General features: G+C 38.9%; 1 protein-coding gene across 2 annotated transcripts; it reads left to right on the top strand.

The window, feature by feature from the left end:
* The first annotated feature begins 5,251 nt into the window (after positions 1–5,251).
* atad1a (ATPase family AAA domain containing 1a) lies at positions 5,252–20,062 on the top strand. 2 transcript variants are annotated; one of them, XM_037257859.1, is made up of 11 exons: positions 5,252–5,342; positions 6,181–6,403; positions 6,487–6,585; positions 7,041–7,161; positions 10,045–10,245; positions 10,725–10,831; positions 10,998–11,087; positions 11,445–11,495; positions 11,579–11,751; positions 12,506–12,647; positions 18,253–20,062. In XM_037257859.1, exons 2-10 carry the CDS (start codon positions 6,233–6,235, stop codon positions 12,633–12,635), a joined length of 1,143 nt encoding a protein of 380 aa, XP_037113754.1. In that variant the 5' UTR covers positions 5,252–5,342; positions 6,181–6,232; the 3' UTR covers positions 12,636–12,647; positions 18,253–20,062. The 2 variants fall into 2 exon arrangements, with proteins under 2 accessions (XP_037113754.1, XP_037113753.1); XM_037257858.1 differs by lacking the exon at positions 18,253–20,062 and having other exon boundaries at positions 12,506–13,473.
* Positions 20,063–20,076: the final 14 nt, after the last annotated feature.

Raw genomic sequence — 20,076 nt, 5'->3', positions numbered from 1 at the left:
ACTCTGGTCAAAGTGAGCCGAGACTCATTTGCATGAGACAAAACAAGCAGTTCAACAAGACATAAAAAGTGGATGTTAAGTATGCTCTTATTCTTTATTCTTTGTGTGTTTTGACAGAAAAATGTGCAAAGCCTTCACTGCAGCCACCTACACTTTTTACTGCCTCCAGTTGTGTCATCTGTAAATGAAAACCACTCGGATTAATTATGATGAGAGGACTAGCTGAGAAAACATGTTCAATCTAAATTAGCGTTTGGGAGTTAATAAAGCATTTAAAAATTATGCCATACTTAAATGTATTCTAATCTAAAAAAATAAATAATGTATAATTATCGCATCATCTAACCTTATGCTTGTCTACTAACGGGTCAACATTTTTCCTTTGATATACATGTTGGGTCACATGTGAAGATGTGAAATGATTTATCTTGGTCTCATTTTCTTATATCATAGCCACAACTATAAATGTATTTTCCAGATATTAATAAGATCCAGGTAAATTATTGTTTTGTTTGAAATCTGTTGTGGTGCTGTGCATCATATATATTGGACTATATATTGGACTTAACCATGAATTTACCTTCTCCACAGAAGGGAGAAACTTTAATCAGCCAAAGAAAATGTCTCTGGATCTCTAGGGGTCCAATGAAAAGGAATGTGTGAAGGCAAGGGTGGATGGGTAGATCAGGGTCAGGCTTTCAGTCAGTGACAGTGATGGGCCTTTTTCCATTTACTAGGTTGGATTCAATAGAGGTCATTCTTGCCTGGAATGTCCTGCCACAGCCTCTAACGCACTGTCACCCAAACTGAGAGGTAATGAAGAAAACCAATAGGTGATGGTGATTGATTCAAAATAAACACGAGTGATAATCATTACCAAGCTGTGCTGCTTACCCCACACTGAAGTGGGTGCACTCACTCTGCCTATGTGTAATTGATGACTAAAGTGTCACTTTAAAAATGATTCGCCATGGATGAGGGAGTCCATTTCACAAGAAAAATTGAAATATTCATCCCTGTAAAGAAAAACAAAATTCTTCTAGGGTGCTGTGCGCTTTTCTCGACAAGTTGATTGATCTGAGGGATGCCGTAAAAGCTATGAGCAGTGTTGCATTCAAATGGCTGTGAATGACAGATGAAATGAATGGAATATTTTTAGGCCACTATTATTGCACAGAATTGGAATGCATTATACAAAGGCATTGTTTGACAGTTGGGACGTTCATGTGCTTGTGTGCATGCCAATATTGCCCCCATAATTGGAAATAAAACTGTAATCCAGCTCTCAGACTAGTTTTGTTCTTTTTCCCCTTATGCAGTTCAAATAAATGTCAGTTACAGTTATCAAGTCAGGCTTCATCTGTTTTTGTTTTTTCTGTTGTCATGTTGTGATAAAACTACGGAATGCCATCCAAACTGTGCTGTAGCTGTTGGCTGTATAGTATTTATATCCTGCAAGGTCACAGGACCCAATTCTTTTCTGGATTTGTTGAAAGTTTTATTTGCAAAAAATTATTATGGATTCATTCACTGGATTATTGCGACACTGGGCACATGCAAAAAATAAAATAAAAAACAGTAGCATTATGTATTCAAGTACATACATTTATTTTAACCTCGAACAGTAAAAACGTAGTTATCTAGTAAGTGGTTACCAAGGCAACACAGCAGCAAAGAAATGTAATGATTAATAATGAATATCTGGCAGATCATAACTGAACAGCAAAGGAGTCATGGTGAAAGATTTCCTTTGCACTTCATGTGCATACGAATATATTTCTTTGCATTGTCAATGTCAGAAAAGAATGTGGATGTATTGTCAATATTTCAAAATTATTTTACTGGGAGAGGAGCACATCCCCGCTACACATTCTATATCAGCAAGAGGATTGTAAAAATTGACGGTGATTGAGCTTTCCAAAGTCAGAATCAGTTGTATTTGACGCATAGGTAATGCTGAAGACAGCAGTAAATTGATGCATGTCGAGTTCCAATCGAAGGGGACGTCATTTTCACCAACAATGTAAGCAATCCTCTCAAATAGTAAAGCTCCAGCAGGCCCCACTTTATATGTTTACTGAATGTATTCTACTTTATTTATTCATTCATTTCCAAGTGGCCAAGTGCTGTCACTTTGATGAATGGGAGCTGGAAGTAGCCAATTGTTTCACTCGACAGGACAAGTCACACATGCTCTGAACTCAAATGTGCTCCTTGCCAGAGCAGCTCTGTCATTCTTGTGGTTTTTTTAGACATTCATGTCATGGAGACGTTTTTTTTTCCCACGCACACACATACATACCCACGCGCCCGCGCACACCACACACACGCTTACACACACACACAGTGTACTGTCAACCCCTTGCTCCCCGGGACTGTTAAAATTTAACAGTGGAATTAGGCAAGTTCTCCACAGTTTGATGTCCATTTCTCTGACTGCTTTGTGCCAGGTGGTGATTATGGGGTTAGCGCCAGTGTTTCAGGAGAGTGGTCAGGACCTAAGGGACTGGCACTGTTTTTGACACTTGGCTCAAACGGTTGGTCGGTGATATTTGAAAAATAGCATTGATTGCCCCGTTGATTGTTATTTTTAGAATGTGGCTAGATTAAAGTAATTATGATTGGCTGGCGACCATTTTAGGGTATACCTCACCTAAGGGGTCAAAACTGCTGTGATAGGCTCCAGCACGCCCGCAACCTTCGTGAGGATAACCGGTCTGGAAGATGAAGGAATGAATAAATTCTATTAAATAAAAATAACTATTTTAGAATGAGAATTATGATGTACAATACAAGTGAAAACTGTGTCAATCAGCCTTAAAGTAAATGTGCTACTGTTGCCTCACTATGAATAAAAAAGATAATTGCAGGTAATATTACAGGAAACAACCTACCCCCTTCAGAGGCTCCATATTCTCGTTTGCTGATTTTTTTTTGTTCATTAATAACTCAAATATTCGCTTTTATTTTCGTATGTAATTCCACTTTGACCCACTAGGTGGTGGCATGCAATCGTGTTTAACATTAAAATTGAAAGAAGATGAGAAAACGGGTTGTTTTTCAGAATCAGACTCATTTTTGTTGAAGTGATTTGAAAGAGATTAGACAGAGGCTACTTGAATGCTTCAATCTTCTATGATTCTATTGTCACGCTCAATTTGTTTAGTTAAAGTGCACTAAAGAAATGTACCATTCTCAAGATTTGTGACAGAAATTCAATGACGAACTGTTCCATTGGTTTTAATAAAAATAGAATGGTTATGGATTACATTTGACAAAAACGTCTGATGATGTCTTCTTGTTGTTGGTTTGAATAATTTTACAACATTGGAATATGTTTTAGTTGTTCTATTTATTCACATTTGAGTACACATAATGTGTGACAAAATATTACTTGAAATTGGTAATAAACGCAGACACAACCTTAAATACAATCAAATTCTGAACCACATTCTCTCACATTTTTATCCACCTGAATAACAAGTTTTCTCCTCACACTGCCTCTGGAATCAGGCTTATTTGTATGCATGAAATTCATAAGGGCCATTGGGAATGCAAAGCCTTCTTACCTATCTGATGTGACCGAAGAGAAGGAAAGAACACATTCTCGGTCTTTTTCAGTATTTTCCCCCTCATGTTGCCAGTGTCTTGGTTACCATGGTGAGGGGTTAGGGCCCTAGGAGTTAAGGAAACTGCACACGCTGTCAGTCAGGAGAAATAGCTGTAATCATCTTTTATTTTCTTGTGAAGTTACAGAATGAATAAAGAGAACAGAGAGCCTCAGTTCCATTAAAAAAAAAAAAAAATCTTTGTTGAGCAGTGGTGCATCACACTCAGACATTGTTCCTGTCAGTTGCTGCTGGTTTTGCCACGTTGAATCAATTTCAACAACCGTCCTAGTTTGAGTATTGTAAGTTTGAAAAGGTATGCTTGGAAAATGGGACAGTTGGCACACCAATATAAAACTAATCACTATCACAAAGTTATCTGCATGTGTACCAAAAGCAACCTAAGTCTACTTGCAATAGTCACCTTGCTTCTCTAAAAACATGTGAAATAAGTCTGAGATCCATGATAATGCATTAATTACACTACATTACATTACAATTAGGGTTTAAAATGTTTTCACCAATGCTACAACGAAGCTTGTCAGGCAAGCCATCTGATTTTTTTAACCACTCCCTTGAGGATGGATGTTTAGGCATGGTGCAAGGTGTTGTGGGAATGTGGAACCCCAGCTGCACTTTGCAGATACACAAACTAGCACATTGCTTCCCGGAGCCGTCAACGTGGTGCTGCCTGTCTACTATCTCCTGGGGCATGCCGCAGTGCCATATGAGGGATTAAGGCTTTTTATGAAGCATTTTGAAAGCGGGAGGTGTGTGTACTAGTTGTGTCATTTTCTTTAGCAAGTGTGGATTTCCAGTTGCCCGACCCTTGAAGCTCAGTCTGTGCACAATTGATATTTTACATCTTGATTGGGCTGTACAAGACACATTATGATTTCTTACGAAGCATATTATCAACTGCAAATTAATTAAAATATTTGCTTTATTGTTGAAAAGAAGAAGAATAAGAGTCTTAAAAGTACTGACCACTGCTTATAAGACCTAAAACAAGTATTTTATGAAGCGCTGCTTCATTTTCAATCTACCTCCATTCAGTAATCCATTAGAAATACTGATGTTTTAGGATTTTAATATTGTTTTCTTCTCAGCAGCCTACATCTATTTTCCTAATGAAAATCCTGAACAAAACAGCCATCTGTTAAAGCATTTCCTCAATCATTGCACAATCTGGAACAATTAACAATCACTTTGACCCGTGTGTGATAAATTGAATTTGAGGGAAGCCCATTTGTTACGGCCGTATCTTTAAAGCTGCTCAAAAGACAGGCGGGATTCTCCATTATGCAGCGATGGAAATGAGTAAAATCCAAACAGTGATGAACGTTTAACAAAAGTTTGTACCAATTAATTGAAAAGGGAAGACAAAATGATCTGGTTGTTTCTCTCTCTCTCTCTCTCTCTCTCTCTCTCTCTCTCTCTCTCTCTCTCTCTCTCTCTCTCTCTCTCTCTCTCTCTCTCTCTCTCTCTCTCTCTCTCTCTCTCTCTCTCTCTCTCTCTCATTTACACGCCATACTGTATATGGACGCTGTCCTTGGTGCTGACCAGAGGAGCATTAACATCCGTGCTTTTTCTGCCACCCAGTGGCCGCTTTTTGTTCCAATAAAGTGAGAGTCAAAAAAAGGCCCGGAACGAGTTAAAGTTCACGTTTCTGTCCGACTTACATTCGCGATGCACTCTTGGTGCCCGTGTGTTTACATCATCTAATCTTGTTTGGTAAGCTTGGCGTCGTTTCACTTTTGTGTACCGCGTTGCATGAAACGATTGAGCTATATTTACGTGCTCTTGCGACGATGACGCATATCACGGACAAGCGCTCTTTGCTAGCTGCGGCTTTTGATGCAAGGTTACGGTGTATCCAGTGGTGCACAAGACTTTAAAATTCCTAAATGTATCATCCACGATGATCAAATGTAGAACACCGCTTTTTTTTGTATAAATCTGAAATTAACGTGTCAACTTAATTCATAATTTGTTATTAAATTCAATGTACTATAATTATACGAATCACTATCCTGTGTATGCATTGTATTGTTTTTTTAGGACTAGATACTAAAGCGTAAAATTATGGGATTCGCCAAAGCAATTTGATACATAAATACATACTACTTTAGACGCAATGCATTCATTATGCTTTACAGTATGCAAGATGTGTCTCGCTGCAGCAGGGGTCACCAACATACAGACTACATAAGACACCTGCCGCCCTGTTCGAAAAAGAAAATAGCTCACCAGTGATAGGACATTGTGATTTCCTTGGATTTTTTAATAAGTAATCGTTTGAAAATGGAAGGCAGCTATGGAACAAAAATGTTGCATTCTGATCTTAATTGTTTCTCTCCTCATTGCTGTGATAAATCATTAGAATGATCAGTGTCTTCACGTATATGAACAATATTTATTTATTATTTAATTCAAGGTAAGTTGAGCAGCTGTTATTTAAATAGTGTACCTGGTAGCCCATTGCATTGATCAGTACTCAAAAATGGGCTCTGACTTTAAAAAAAGATTAGTGACCCCTGCATGACGTAACTTTACATATCTGTTTCCGTAGTTATACTTCTATTTACTTCACCAAGTCAATGGACTGACATTGGCCAGCCAAGATGCTGAAAGATCTTCCTCGAGAGGCTTTGTTCCGGCCGTTGACCAGGAATGAGGTGGTGGGCATGCTGTTGAGGCTGACCATCTTTGGAGCAGCCACCTACTATAGCATCAAGTGGGTTGTGGACGCAATGGACCCGACTGCTAAACAGAAAAGCCAAGCCAAGAAAAGGGTAGTTGTCTTTTATCTCGTTGTTAAAACTAAAACAAAGTGTGCAGCATCTGGGCCAATATTGATTCGCCCTTGTGTTCCCAGGCCGAACAGCTTATGAAGACGATTGGTGTTGAAGGGGTCAAACTGACTGAGTATGAGATGAACATCGCATCACAACTAGTGGATCCACAAACTATGAAGGTAATGGTTATAATCCATATATGTCCTTCTCATCAAGAACAATGACTCTTGAGACCTCAATGAAATCATAACCTCTCTGGAAGAAGTAGCAGAAAGACACATTAAAAGAAATTGCAAATACTGAGGAAATAACTGCAATTTGATTGTCTTCACAAATCGCTCAGTCCTCGTTCTGAGCAAACGCAATTAAATGGCCGGACAGTTTTACTGTATATCCTAATAGCCCTTGCATAGACAAATGCTCAACTTTTATATTGGGTAGTTCTTTTGTTCAGACAAAAAAAAATAAAAAATCTGCATTTGAAGAAGACTGGAGCCACAGTCGAAACTGTCAGCAGGTAACATCTAATAATTATTTATTTGTCTGAACATAAGAACTACCCTATATAGTATACGGAGACATTATGAATCTTATCCAAATGCTCCGTTTTTAACTGTACTTTGTCTTTCTGCAGGTGTCCTGGAGAGATATAGCAGGTCTCGATGAGATCATCAATGAGCTACAAGACACAGTCATTCTGCCCTTTCAGAAAAGACACCTTTTGGCAGGATCCAGACTGTTTCAGCCACCAAAAGGTGAATCTTTCATGTTGTAAACAGATCGACAATGGACAATCTCTTATAATCTGTTAATTGAATTCAACACACTTATTTCCCCATTGATTGAAATGAAGGTATCACACTTGCTGTTGTCAGCAGTTATGTCGATTGTTAAATTGTGGACTGTATTTGGACCATATTTAATTGGCCACAGTTTTACCGTTTTATAGATTTATAGCAGATGTTTTATAATATGTTTATGAGCTATAGTAGCTCTTCAGTGCATTTACGCTGCACTTACACTATATCCGACACACATCATATGCATACAATTGAAAGATGTCAAATTTCATTGAAATGTTTTCTGATTTTACGCAGTTTTGTTTCTTTTTACACTGAATGTATTATGCCAAGTCATCTGAATTATACTATCACTCAAAATATACATCTTAAATCCATCCCAAATAGCATCAACTGCAAATGTTAGATCTGCTCATTTGAATGTCAAGTAAAAACAAAGAACTGTGATACTGTGGTTGCACAAGTGTACACGCCCCATTATAATTGAGGATGTGGTTAGTGTTAGAATTAACCAATCAGATTGAAGTTCATGTTAAATGGGAGTCATCACGCAACTACCACGATTTAAACACTTCTTTGATGAGCGGTGTTGAGTTTGTGCCAAGCATACCTGTTTCCAACTGTGTTTTCATTGGTCCATACAACATTTTCCCACATGTATTTGAGAAATTTCCAATGTATTTTTTTTTTTCTTTATGAGATAAGGCTTCTGTCTTGCCGCCCTCAATCTAAAGCCCAGACATATGAAGAAGACAGGAGATGATCGGCAAATGTACTAAAGAGCCAGTATTTGCCAGATATTCCTGCAGCTTCTTTTGCCTGGCTGTTGGCTGTTTCATTTTTTCATCAATTTTGAAGGCGCATCCAGTTTTTGGTAATGTCACTGTAATATTTCTTCCATTCAATAACTGGCTCCACAATAACGGTCTTCAAAGTTTGCCAACCTCAGCGGATGTAGTGCAAACCCCATTACACTGATATTTAATGCCTTGGAAGTTCTTTTGTACCCTTCTCAGAGCTGAATCCTTTGAACAATGAGATCTTTCTGATGCTCCCTGCAGAACATGGCTTGTGCTGTGACCACAAAATGTAATCAAAAGCATAAGTTCTATGCCATAGAACAACAACTGAACTTTATTTTGAGTTAATCAGAGGTATTTTATTGGTGGTCTGCTGACTTTCATGAATATGAGTTTGTATATGATTGGTTAACAGTACCACTTGTGCAACCACATTATTACAGCTTTTGCAAAAGTTATAGGTTATTGGTGGGAAAAGTCCAAAAATAATTTTTCCTCATTTCATTATTGTTTTTTTTTTTGTACCACAAAAGCCTGGCATTCGCGCAAGGGTATGTCATCTTTTTATATCCACTCGTATCACTGCGTATGAATGGTTGACATTTACTTAACGTACCTATGGCACCTTTACAATGTTACTAAAGCCATTCATTCATACAGTGATAATGGTCTGGGTTGCAATAGAAAAAGAGCTTATCTCATTCACAACAGCATTATGTGAGGGAACCTGGGCCCAAAAGCAATTTAAAAAAAAAAAATTGGGAATCTGATTAAAGCAAAGACTGACCGATTAAACGGACGTCAAATAAAATCAGGCGATAGTAGCATTTTTAAAATAATTATAATTGGCCAGAGATTAAACAGTGATAGTATATGATTATGAACGAGAAAATGCTCTTCACTGATGGAGTCAATCAGAATAATGCCCTTACGCAATTTGTCCAATCGATGAAGCTCTGACTCCATCAATGAGCATATTTCCTGAGACATTAACATCTGTGCCAGCTTGAACACAGCCAACACATACTGTAGACATGTCTGTCTGTCTCTCTCGCTAGTCAAATATTCTGCCTACAATTCTAATCTTTGTTCTTGTAAGACTTAAGTGACGCAACAAATACAATGGATCATATGATTTTTACATTAATTGGCTGATTAATCGGGTATCGTAATTGTTTACTGCCAATTCAGAAACAGCATCAGCCTCAAAAATTCCCATCAGTCGCACCATGTAGTCAAGAAATACATTTCTTTCGTGGAGTTTTTTTTGTTTGTGCCTGTTTGCCTCAAAGTTTTGTGTAGGAAATAGACAACCTCTGAAATTAGCGCTCTGGGAGACTTGTTCCCTTTTCAGCCTCCAAGCTTTGTTTATTTATTCGGTGAAAGTATGCTCATGGGAGCCAAGCTACATCTAATGGGTGTACGATCAATTCGGGAAAGAATATTCCCAGTGCTGCAAGTTGTTGGAAATAATGTTGCTTTCTTGAAAATCCCAGAAAGCTCTAATGTTTTGTTTTCTTTCTTTCTTGCTACAGTACTGTGGCTTTTCTTAGTTGTATAGTATTTATTTATTCATTGATTCTTTCATTCATCCATCCATCCATTATCTGTACCGCTTGTTCCCACGGGGGTCGCGAGTGTGCTAGAGCCTATCCCAGCAGTCATCGGGCAGTAGGCAGGGGACACCCAACCGGGTTGGCAGCCAACCGCATGGCACACAGAGACAAATAACCAGTCGCACTTAGACTCACACCTATGACCAATTTGGAGTGCCCAATCGGCCTACCATGCATGCCTTGGGGATATGGGAGGAAACCGGAGTACCCGGAGAAAACTCACACAGGCACGGGGAGAACATGCAAACTCCACACAGGGATGTGGAATCAAAACCTCCAAACTGTGAGACGGACGTGCTAACCAGTGCGCCCCTCTTTCATTCATCTTCAGAATGTTTTTTTTAAAGAACGACATAATAGCCCAACAAAATAATAGTCTCTATTTGGATTGACTCAGACTTGTTACTATTTTGCCTTTGCAGGTGTTTTATTGTTTGGTCCTCCAGGCTGTGGGAAAACCATGATTGCTAAAGCAACAGCCAAAGCATCTGGCTGCAAATTCATCAACCTGCAGGCGTCGACACTGACCGATATGTGGTATGGCGAATCACAAAAGCTGACAGCTGCCGTCTTTTCATTGGCGGTCAAACTACAACCATGTATCATTTTTATTGATGAAATTGGTGAGTGGATCAAATAGGATGGCTTGCAGCACATATTCATTTGAGAAATGCTTCCCTTTTTTTTTTTTTTTTTTTATTATAAATGCTGTACATTTAGTGAAAGATGTTGTCACTTGTCGTGTGCCGGATCTGATGAGGCCCCTAATAGCGACATTGGTCATGCTTACTGTGAACTTGAACACATGGGAATAGATAAGATGTTGCATTTCTAGTCACCCTTCTTTCCCCAAGGACCTCATTACAGTCCCTAAACAAGAAAGAAAGAAAGAAAGAAAGAAAGAAAGAAAGAAAGAAAGAAAGAAAGAAAGAAAGAAAGAAAGAAAGAAAGAAAGGTTTAATCTTCTAAACTGCTGTTTTGAGTCACCACCCACACAAAGCATACTCCAGAATCCAAAAATAGGTCTGTCTGATGCTACCATTATTTTATTAAACCCAGTTTGATCTTCAGGTGAATGAGTGCTTGATTTTATGTTTGCCAGACTCATTTCTCAGGAACCGCTCCAGCCTTGATCACGAGGCCACTGCCATGATGAAGGCCCAGTTCATGAGTCTGTGGGATGGCCTGGAAACTTCCTCAGCCACTCAAGTAAAGACACCAGCACTTACTCACACTGTAATGTGGATGAAGCTGCTTGGATCTGTTTGGAGTTGCAATAGCATCAGATCTTGGTTGTTGTCAATCACCAACTATGTAGCTGTTATCTTGCATGCTATATTAGCATGGGCTCACACTATCATTGTTTCAATTACAGGTGATGGTCATGGGGGCGACAAACCGACCACAAGATGTAGATCCTGCTATCCTACGCAGAATGCCCACCACATTTCATGTTGGCTTTCCTGTATGAACTTCCTTGCAAAAGCATGTTCAATACGAGCAATATTGTATATTCTGAGGAATGTTGTACTGCATAGTTACTGTAAAATATATTTTTAAAACACATTATTTAATGATGAAATGGTGACTACAGAAATAACTGTTTATCAGTTGCTACCCTGCTTGAAAAAGCTAATCACATAATCACCCACAAACAAATTTCAACAGTAACTTTCTTAAATGACAGAACCAGACAGAACCATAAAGGCCAGTGTACTTATTATATTAAAATGTTCATTTGGATTTTGGTGATACCATGACCCCCCACACAAACCTTGTGCTTTATTTTAATTTTACCAAAATTGTCTCCCTTTTTGTGCAGGACACAAGACAAAGACATGACATCCTGCGATTGATATTAGCTGAAGAAAATGTAAGATGATTCGTGCATGCAAAAATCAAAAGACTGCCCTACAACGATTCTGTCATGTTACCATTTTGCTTTCTGTTGGGCAGCTGAGCAACACTATTAATCTGAAGGAGATAGCCGAGAAGACAGAAGGCTACTCGGGCAGCGATCTGAGGGAACTGTGCCGCGATGCCGCCATGTACAGAGTTCGAGACTACGTCCGCAAGGAACAGATGAGGCAGATCGCTCAGCAGTTAGGAGAGATCGAGGAAGAGGAAATGTATGAGCCACACCATCATTTCAGCTGAGGAAAATTTGCCATAACAGTCGCAGTCTCAAATTCAAGCTTGACGTTAAATGAAATCATGAATCGAGAATGATTACTTAAGGTTTATTATTGTAGTTCAATGCTCACACCTTGAAAAGAAAGTCAACTCTTTGCAGCAGGGAGACGTACAAATCAGGAAACCGGCCCCATGATTGAAGACCCCTGCCTTATGCATGGTGATGTTGTTTTCAGTCGACAGCAAGTGGCAAATTGGCAACGACCTGAGGTGGATTATGCTGCTTAATTCATATAACAGAAATGTAATATTAATCAGAATACTATATTTGGACTAGTGGAGGCGCATAGAACAAACTATCCTAAGGACATTTTTTTACTTACGTTTTTCTTTCAGCAGTGGATATTTTTGCACACAAATACACATTTTTTATCCTCTGTGTAAGATTATTGCCATATTTTTCAACCCTTAATTCACACCTAAAATCCTTTAATTTTCTCAACAAAACACAGTACGCCTTGTAATCCGTCGCACGTCAAGTGTGGATGGATATTGGCGTTTCAGTTTGTTCCTTTACATTCCTTCCCATTACGTCTTTGTTCTCATTCTCATCAAAATACAGTATTTATTATTAGTCTTGTTTTGAGCAACGTTAGATTTTATGTGGCGTAATCTTAAAGCTGTGGGAAAGTGTACTGTTCATATCTCTGACTGCGTGTTGTTAGTAACACTTCATGTTGTGTGCTGCAGATCCATGAATGAGGATAAATTGCGTCCAATCACCCAGCTCGACCTACTATTTGGCTTGGACAAGATGAGGGAGTCCAAACGGGGCACGGCGACCATGTTACCTACTGTTCCCGAGGTTCCACTGGACTGAACATCTTTCAAGGTTTTCTTTTATTGTTCTCGTTGATGTCCATCAGGTACACACTCCTTTTCGTCTTTACCTGTCTCTTCTGTGCATTGAACCGGAGGCAGCACTGGGTTTGTGGTTCTTCCCTATTAAGTTTTGAGTTATGTACAAAACTTAACCGTTGTACCTGCTGTTGCTATTTGAAATACGGCATGTTTTCTCAAACCTAAGACACACAAGCAGTAAATGAAATGATGTATAACAATAATAGCAGAAAAAGATATTGTGTTTTAGTTATATGTACTTGCTACGTCATGCATGTTTTTCAAAAAAAAAAAAAAAGCCTCCGTGTAGGCTGTTAGCACACCAAAATAAATCCTTCACACCCACATTCAATCCTAAAATCTCAATGCAGAGAACTTGATGAACATTGATGCATATGAATGAGCCTGCTGGTTTCTAAATTGTGAGTCATGGCAACAACTAAAAGACGGCGCATTATCGCCGATCTGCCAGCGCAGTGATTTTATGTAAATGATCTCCGGGTGAACCACATTGGGAACATATCCTTGGTGATAGAAGCACGATATTGAACAACATACTTCCTGCTGCTCTATACCAGCTGCTGCTCTATACCAGCAATACAAAGATAATAAATAATCAAGCTATAAAAGCCGGATTGTGTATACTGGGGCAGACGTGTTTTAATGGCACTTCTCGGTCTGAAAGTATTTTAACCCTTCTTTTGAATGTAGCAATGTGTTTCCTAGTGGTCCAAAAATCCCATTATACTTATAACAAAGACATCGAACATTGATCATCGCTTACTTTCCCATACATCTTTGTTTTTGTTTTGTTTTTTAAAAATGTATCTCTTTTATTGTTTTTTATTATCTTGTATTATATTATATATATATATATATATATATATATATATATATACCGTAATTTTCGGACTATAAGTCGCGGTTTTTTTCATAGTTTGGGTGGGGGGGCGACTTATACTCAGGAGCGACTTATATACATATATATGTTTTTTTTCACTTTTTTGGGCATTTTATGGCTGGTGCGACTTATAGTCCGAAAATTACGGTATATATTATGTGTGTCATATACATATACATTATATACATATGTGGAAGAAATTCAGGGAACTAATGCCCTTCTTAACATCTAAGGCCCCATCCCTGAAGATGAGAGGCCAAGTGTACTCGGCCTGTGTCAGAAGTAGTATGACGTACGGAAGTGAGGCATGGGCCCTGAAAACAGAACACGAAGACAAACTAAACAGAGCAGAAATGAGGATGATCAGATGGATGTGTGGTGTGTCAATGAGGGAGGAAAAGACCAGTGCAGAGCTGAGAAAGAAGATGGGAGTGGAGGCCATAGTGGATGTGGTGAGGAGAGGCAGACTGCGATGGTACGGACATGTAGTGAGGAAGGACGAGAACGACTGGGTGAAGAAAGTTATGTCGTATAACGTAGAGGGAACAAGACCCAGTGGCCGACCTAAAAAGACCTGGCAGATGACCGTGGCAGCCGACATGAAGGCACTCGGCATCAACCACGAGATGGCCATGGACCGTTCCCGGTGGAAGAAGGCCATATCGAGAACCCAGTCCAACCCAGCGGCGCCTGGAAAGCGGACTTTAAACCGATGATGATGATGATGATGATACACACCTATACATATACATAGTCAATGACAAGTTTTTACACCATGCGATTGATCAATATTGATACTGATAATATTGGGTGGCCGCTCACCACTCTGCTGCGTCTTTGGATTTGGAAGGGAAATGCTTGGAATTTAAATGCAGGGTTGAAGGGGTTGACAATTCACGTTTGATGTATCATTTCATGTTTGCATGCATTTACAATCTCGTATTTGGTCTAAAGCAATGGTTCTTAACCTTGTTGGAGGTACCGAACCCCACCAGTTTCATAGGCGCATTCACCGAACCCCTCTTTAGTGAAAAATAAAATGTTTTTTTCAAACTCAAGACAGATGTTTTTTACTAGTGCACAAAATGAGCCGTGCATGAACATTACCTTGTTCAAAGAACAAAGCCAACACAATGCAGGAACTCACAACAAACTACATACCTGCAAATCAGTGTGACTTCTGCTGTTGCCTTTGCGAGACCAGTTCAGATATGCGTTATCACAAATTTGTAAATCGGGTGTGTTCGGATCTCTGCAGTGGAGGCTCTGCTGAACCCCTGAGACCGACTCACCGAACCACTTGGGTTCGAACGAACCCAGCTTAAGAACCACTGGTCTAAAGATTTATGAACGTGGCTCATTAGTGTGTGTGTCTCAAAGTAAACACCCGGGGGCGCTGTAGTTGCACTGATTTTCACCAAAGCAGGTTGACATTGAAAGGCTGTTGGTTTTTTTATCTTTCTTGAAGCATTAAGGTTTTAATGTGCCCAGATTATACATAAGATTTTTGTTTTGGGACTTATTTGTTGATGATGAGGTATTTCTGTGGTTAGAATACAATAGATTATAGTTAATATGTCAACCGTTTCCATGAAAACCTGTAATTGTGTCTCACCACATGTTTTTATGTTGATCACAAGCTATTTAATTAAAATGTTCCCCTGTTTAGATGTTACCTCGGTCAGGCTTTATGAATGTCAAAGCTGCATTCTTATTGAGTACACAAAGTGTAAAAAAAAAAAAAGGTTTCATTGTTGTTATTCGTCAAATAAACATCCTAATAATTATGATTTTGCTTGATTATAGCACAGTACTTTATTTGCTTTAGTATGTTTCCGCTGTTTTTTCAGAACTAGGAAACAAGTTGTTGAAGTCTGAATCACTGCATTGTTCCATTAGTACTGTTTAACAAAAAACACTCACGCTTCTCAGACTGTTTGACGGGATAAATACCTCCAAATTACAGTCTGAGGTACTAATAGCTGTCTGGCTAAATGGTCAGAGGTCGGGAATTACTAATTACCTGCGAATTAAAAAAAATCCCTTCCAGGAAGCGAAATCTTTTCACATGGCAGCAGCAATTTGCGGTGGCTGATAATGGCTCCTCATCTGCTCGCCCGATCTCTTTTGAGCGTCATGAGCATAAACAGTATTTGTTTGATCAAAATCAATTTTGGCACGAACGAGCTTGATTGCCCTTAAACCTCTTTCAAATAATCACCTCTTGCTAAAATGAATTCACACAGCTATTACTTTGTTTGGTGAATCAAATCAAACTTGCAATGATTTAATTTAGTATTGATTTAATTTTAATTCACACTATGCCTAGTGTGGGAGATGAAAAGGTATTGCAAAAGTGCCATGATGTAGATGCGCCGTAGCCCTTTGGCCAAAGTCCTTTAAAAAGATGACAGTTACATTTTTGTTGACACTGTCAGACAGTTATTCGCTGGCGTTTTCATATGGAAGAAATGATGGGGCGTGATTAAATATGGAAGCAACAAGTGATTTGCATCATCAACCAGCTCTATTCTCTCATCCATATGCAAAGGAATGTTTAATAGGAACCAAGTTTATACGGTCGATTACTTCTCTAATGGAGCATGCTAATACCTATTGGTCATAGCGTATCAACATCATGATAATCACAAATAACCAAGGCTCCATTAGGTCTCTGAATGTGTTTCAATGATGAACATTTCTACCGTCTGTCTATGTAAGAACCTAGGGCTAATTCACCATCCGTAATGACCTATTAATGCAGTTAATCATTTTGACAGGCCAAGAGCATTCACATCCTCCTCCCCAGGCGTAATGCGTAAGCCTGTTGCATGAACAGATGGTAAGGTGTTATTTACCCTTCTGTCTTTAATGAGGCAAAGTGCAATGGTTTTCTCCACATACCTTCTGCAACGTTGTGTTTCTGATCTTAAATGCTCAACTACCCTTACGTATACATTAAGTAACATGGACCTATTTATATACAGGGAGTGACACTTGCCATCCACACACTTTTCCCTGAGAGGATGGCATCCAGTCACTGATGAAAGAATCTTTCATCTGTCACCGCTGGCTTGATATCTCATGATTTCTCTGGAGTGGAAAGCTTAGATTCTGATTGATCCACTTTTGTCTGACCATAGCGGGCTTGACAGCAGCACTCAGCCCTTGTCTTACAATCCCAACTTTTTCTTCCTATCAGATCGTCTTCTTGATCACGGTGCTCTAAAAGCTCCAGTGGTTTTAAATGCGTTTGAGCAATTCCGAAGAAATCTGTTTCCCTAGCCACACTCTCAGCATGATATCCTGCTGCCGTCTAATAATAGGAGGAGATCCTTTGCAAAGAAATATCAAATAAGTACGCAATGGGAAGCTTCACACTGGCAAATAAGATCCAGAGAACAAAGTTGAAAGGTGTTGGGTAGGAGGAAAGTGGGTGATTTGTCCAATTTTCTTCAAAGCTATGTTTTTTTATCACAGTGATTCAAAAAAAGCAACAACTAATGTGCAACAATGTATCTGTCTCTGTACGAAGAAAACTAGGACACGTAATGCTGACATTTGCAAATAAAGCCAACTCATCTGAATTGATGAAATGTTTGAAGTCAATCCGCACGCTATGCTCAACACACCCTGTGGGTACTAAAGTGTCAGAACAAAACTGCATTATTGGGCACAGTGATTTGTCAGTGAATCCTGAAAGATTGCGATTTTGTACTTCGGACACCTACAGTACCTTCCTCTCGGCTGTGTCAATTAAAACTGAGTCAAGTCTTTCATTGCACCTTTGCATAGGACTGCTCTCATTATTAATAGAGAAACTTGTGACTCACGAGATTAATTCATATTAACGTGAATACATCCTGGTTCTTCCCGATAACTCTTTGCGCGTGGGTGCTGTATGCCACCCCTATTTAGAAATCCTGCATCCCGAGGGCACTTGCAGCAGCAGCAGCCTGTGCGGGTCAGAGATTTTTCAGCTGTAATGTACATTTCTTTGCACGGCAGTGAGGCTTTGCCCTACATTAGCCTTCCTCAGTAATCTGTGTGGAATCTTGAAGCTAGACTTTCTTCATGCACGCACACACACACACACACACACACACACACACACACACACACATTGCTCTATTTTTGCTCCTCTTGTTGTGTGAAGGCGATGGCCTTTTATTATGTTATTTGTTTATTTATTATTTATTCATCACTCTTATTTATTAATTGTTTGTGCCTTCTTGTTTCTATTTTTTTGTGTTGTTTACTTGTATGTATATTGTGTACTATGTCTTGTCACCGTGGGATAGTGGGAACGTAATTTCAATTTCTTTGTGTCTTGGCATGTGAAGAAATTGACAATAAAGCAGACTTTGACTTTGACTTTTTTTTTACTTTGACACACAACACACACACATTTATATATATATATATATATATATACATATATACTAAAAATATATAGTATATATATATATCACTCCCCACCCCACAGTTCACAGAGATCAACAACATCCCCTGGTAAAATCTCCCAAGGCAAGGAAAGAACAATTTGGGGTAAAAAAAAGGAAAAACCCTTGAGAAAGGATGACTGATTCAGGAGGAGATAGCAGTCTTGCTGCTGGGTGGTTGCCTTCTTTGGCTCCCTCTCCTTGCCTAACGCACAGCCTTGTCTCCTTGTTTCTCCTACATGCACTTTGTACAGTGCTGGTAGGCTCAGGAGCTGCATGATCTGAGAAAGATATTTGATAGAAGAATGAGGGGAGAAATGGTCAGAAGAGAAGAATTGCGTCGATGCCCATATGGACCATTTTAGATATAATCAAGATAAGTTCAAACACAACATTGTACTTGGAACTGCCTTGAGAATGAAAAATCAATATACGCTTTAAAAACAATAAGAAACCAAAATAACTAATGTACATATCTTTTCATAGGTAACATTTAAAAAAAAAAAGAGCACATTTGACTCACATTAAGGTCCTACATGGCAGTTTTACCCTCTTTTGATCAGTCTTCTGAGCTTCAATGAGACTCATGAACTGATACACGCCTGTGCCACAGATAACATTTTATTGCTGGGTTTATGGAATGACAGAAAATATTTACCGTTTTGAAAATAAATTACAGTTAATACGATTATTCCACAACTAATTGATTATTGAATGAATCAAAAAACATTTTTGAGAATCATTGAACGAGGAGAACTTGAGTAATTTAAAATTGTCCAAATCAGTCTCTCACTAGTAAATATTCTCTGATTTATTCAGTCCCCGATGAGGACTAATTATCTTTGAATTCAATCAAAATAAGACATTTGTAAGCATTTACTTTTTGTTTGGAAAACAATCAACACGTTTCTCCTTTTTCTTACGGACAACTGAATCTTAATTTCTTTGTGCACTGTCAATTTAGGATAATGTTTTTGAATGAAGGGATGGAAATTAGTAGTTTTATTTGAGCTTGAAACAAAATAACAGCTTAACCAATTATTAAACTATAAGTTAGTTGCAGCCCAAATATAAACGATTGAATGTTTCCACCGAGACCCTGCAATGAGCTCACGATCCCTGGTTGGGAAACACTATTAACTTTGCACATCATCTGCTTTAGTCCAAATAAAAAAACGCTGCATTAGCTGAATATGGTAATTGAACAGAGTGTGTGTGATTATTTACTTTTTTTTTGCCTATGCACAACCTTTACTGCACTCTCAGCTGTAACTGCGTTGAGAGCAAAGTTCGAGGATAGTCTACTCTGTTTGCTGGTGCAATTGGAGAGTGTCATGGACATATTATGGGGCTGAGCGTGCGTTCCAAAGTTTAGAGTTCAAATTGAGTTCCACTGTAAAGGTTATAGCACATTTGGTGTGCGTATGTGATCCCTCTAAAGAGTACCAGTGTGACTGTGCGGAGTCAGAAATGGTGTCTGACACATCAAAATTGTTGAGTTCAGTAGAACCAACCGAAGGATAAGAATTGAAAGAGGTTATGTCCTGGGTAAAATGAATCAGTAAGCATATTCTCTGGAGACTTCTTTGAGGAGTGCATGTCCTCTAAAATGGCCTTGTCATGATCGTGTCCGGTATTTTATAGTTTATTTTAGCCTAACGTATTCTCTCCGTGTTACCTGATGCTCACCTGTGTCCCTCACAGATAGTTTGACCCTTTTAAATTTACGGCTTCTACTTGAATTGGTAGCTTTATTACATCAGCCAGTTGTTGTCTCATAAACCGCTGTTGACTGCCGAGTTCACTGCACTCGAGTCATCTGCATGGTTTGACTAAAATTGTACTTTGTGCCACCTTGATCTCATATCCAAGAGCTACATCTGAGGCACCACATTTAATGGGGGACTTTGCGGTGTTAAAATTGCAAGCAAGATCGAAATGTAGCCTCACCTCAGTAATTTACAGCCCTTCCAGCATCTCTGAACAAAATGTGCAGACGCCACTGAGCGTTCATTTTCCTTGAATAGTGCAAATAGCAGTGCAATCTGACTCCCTTGAAAAAAACCAAGTTGTAGTCC

The sequence above is a fragment of the Syngnathus acus genome, chromosome 9 (genome assembly GCF_901709675.1).
Source record: "Syngnathus acus chromosome 9, fSynAcu1.2, whole genome shotgun sequence".
Lineage (NCBI taxonomy): Eukaryota > Metazoa > Chordata > Actinopteri > Syngnathiformes > Syngnathidae > Syngnathus > Syngnathus acus.
This window is presented reverse-complemented; position numbering and strand designations above follow the sequence as displayed.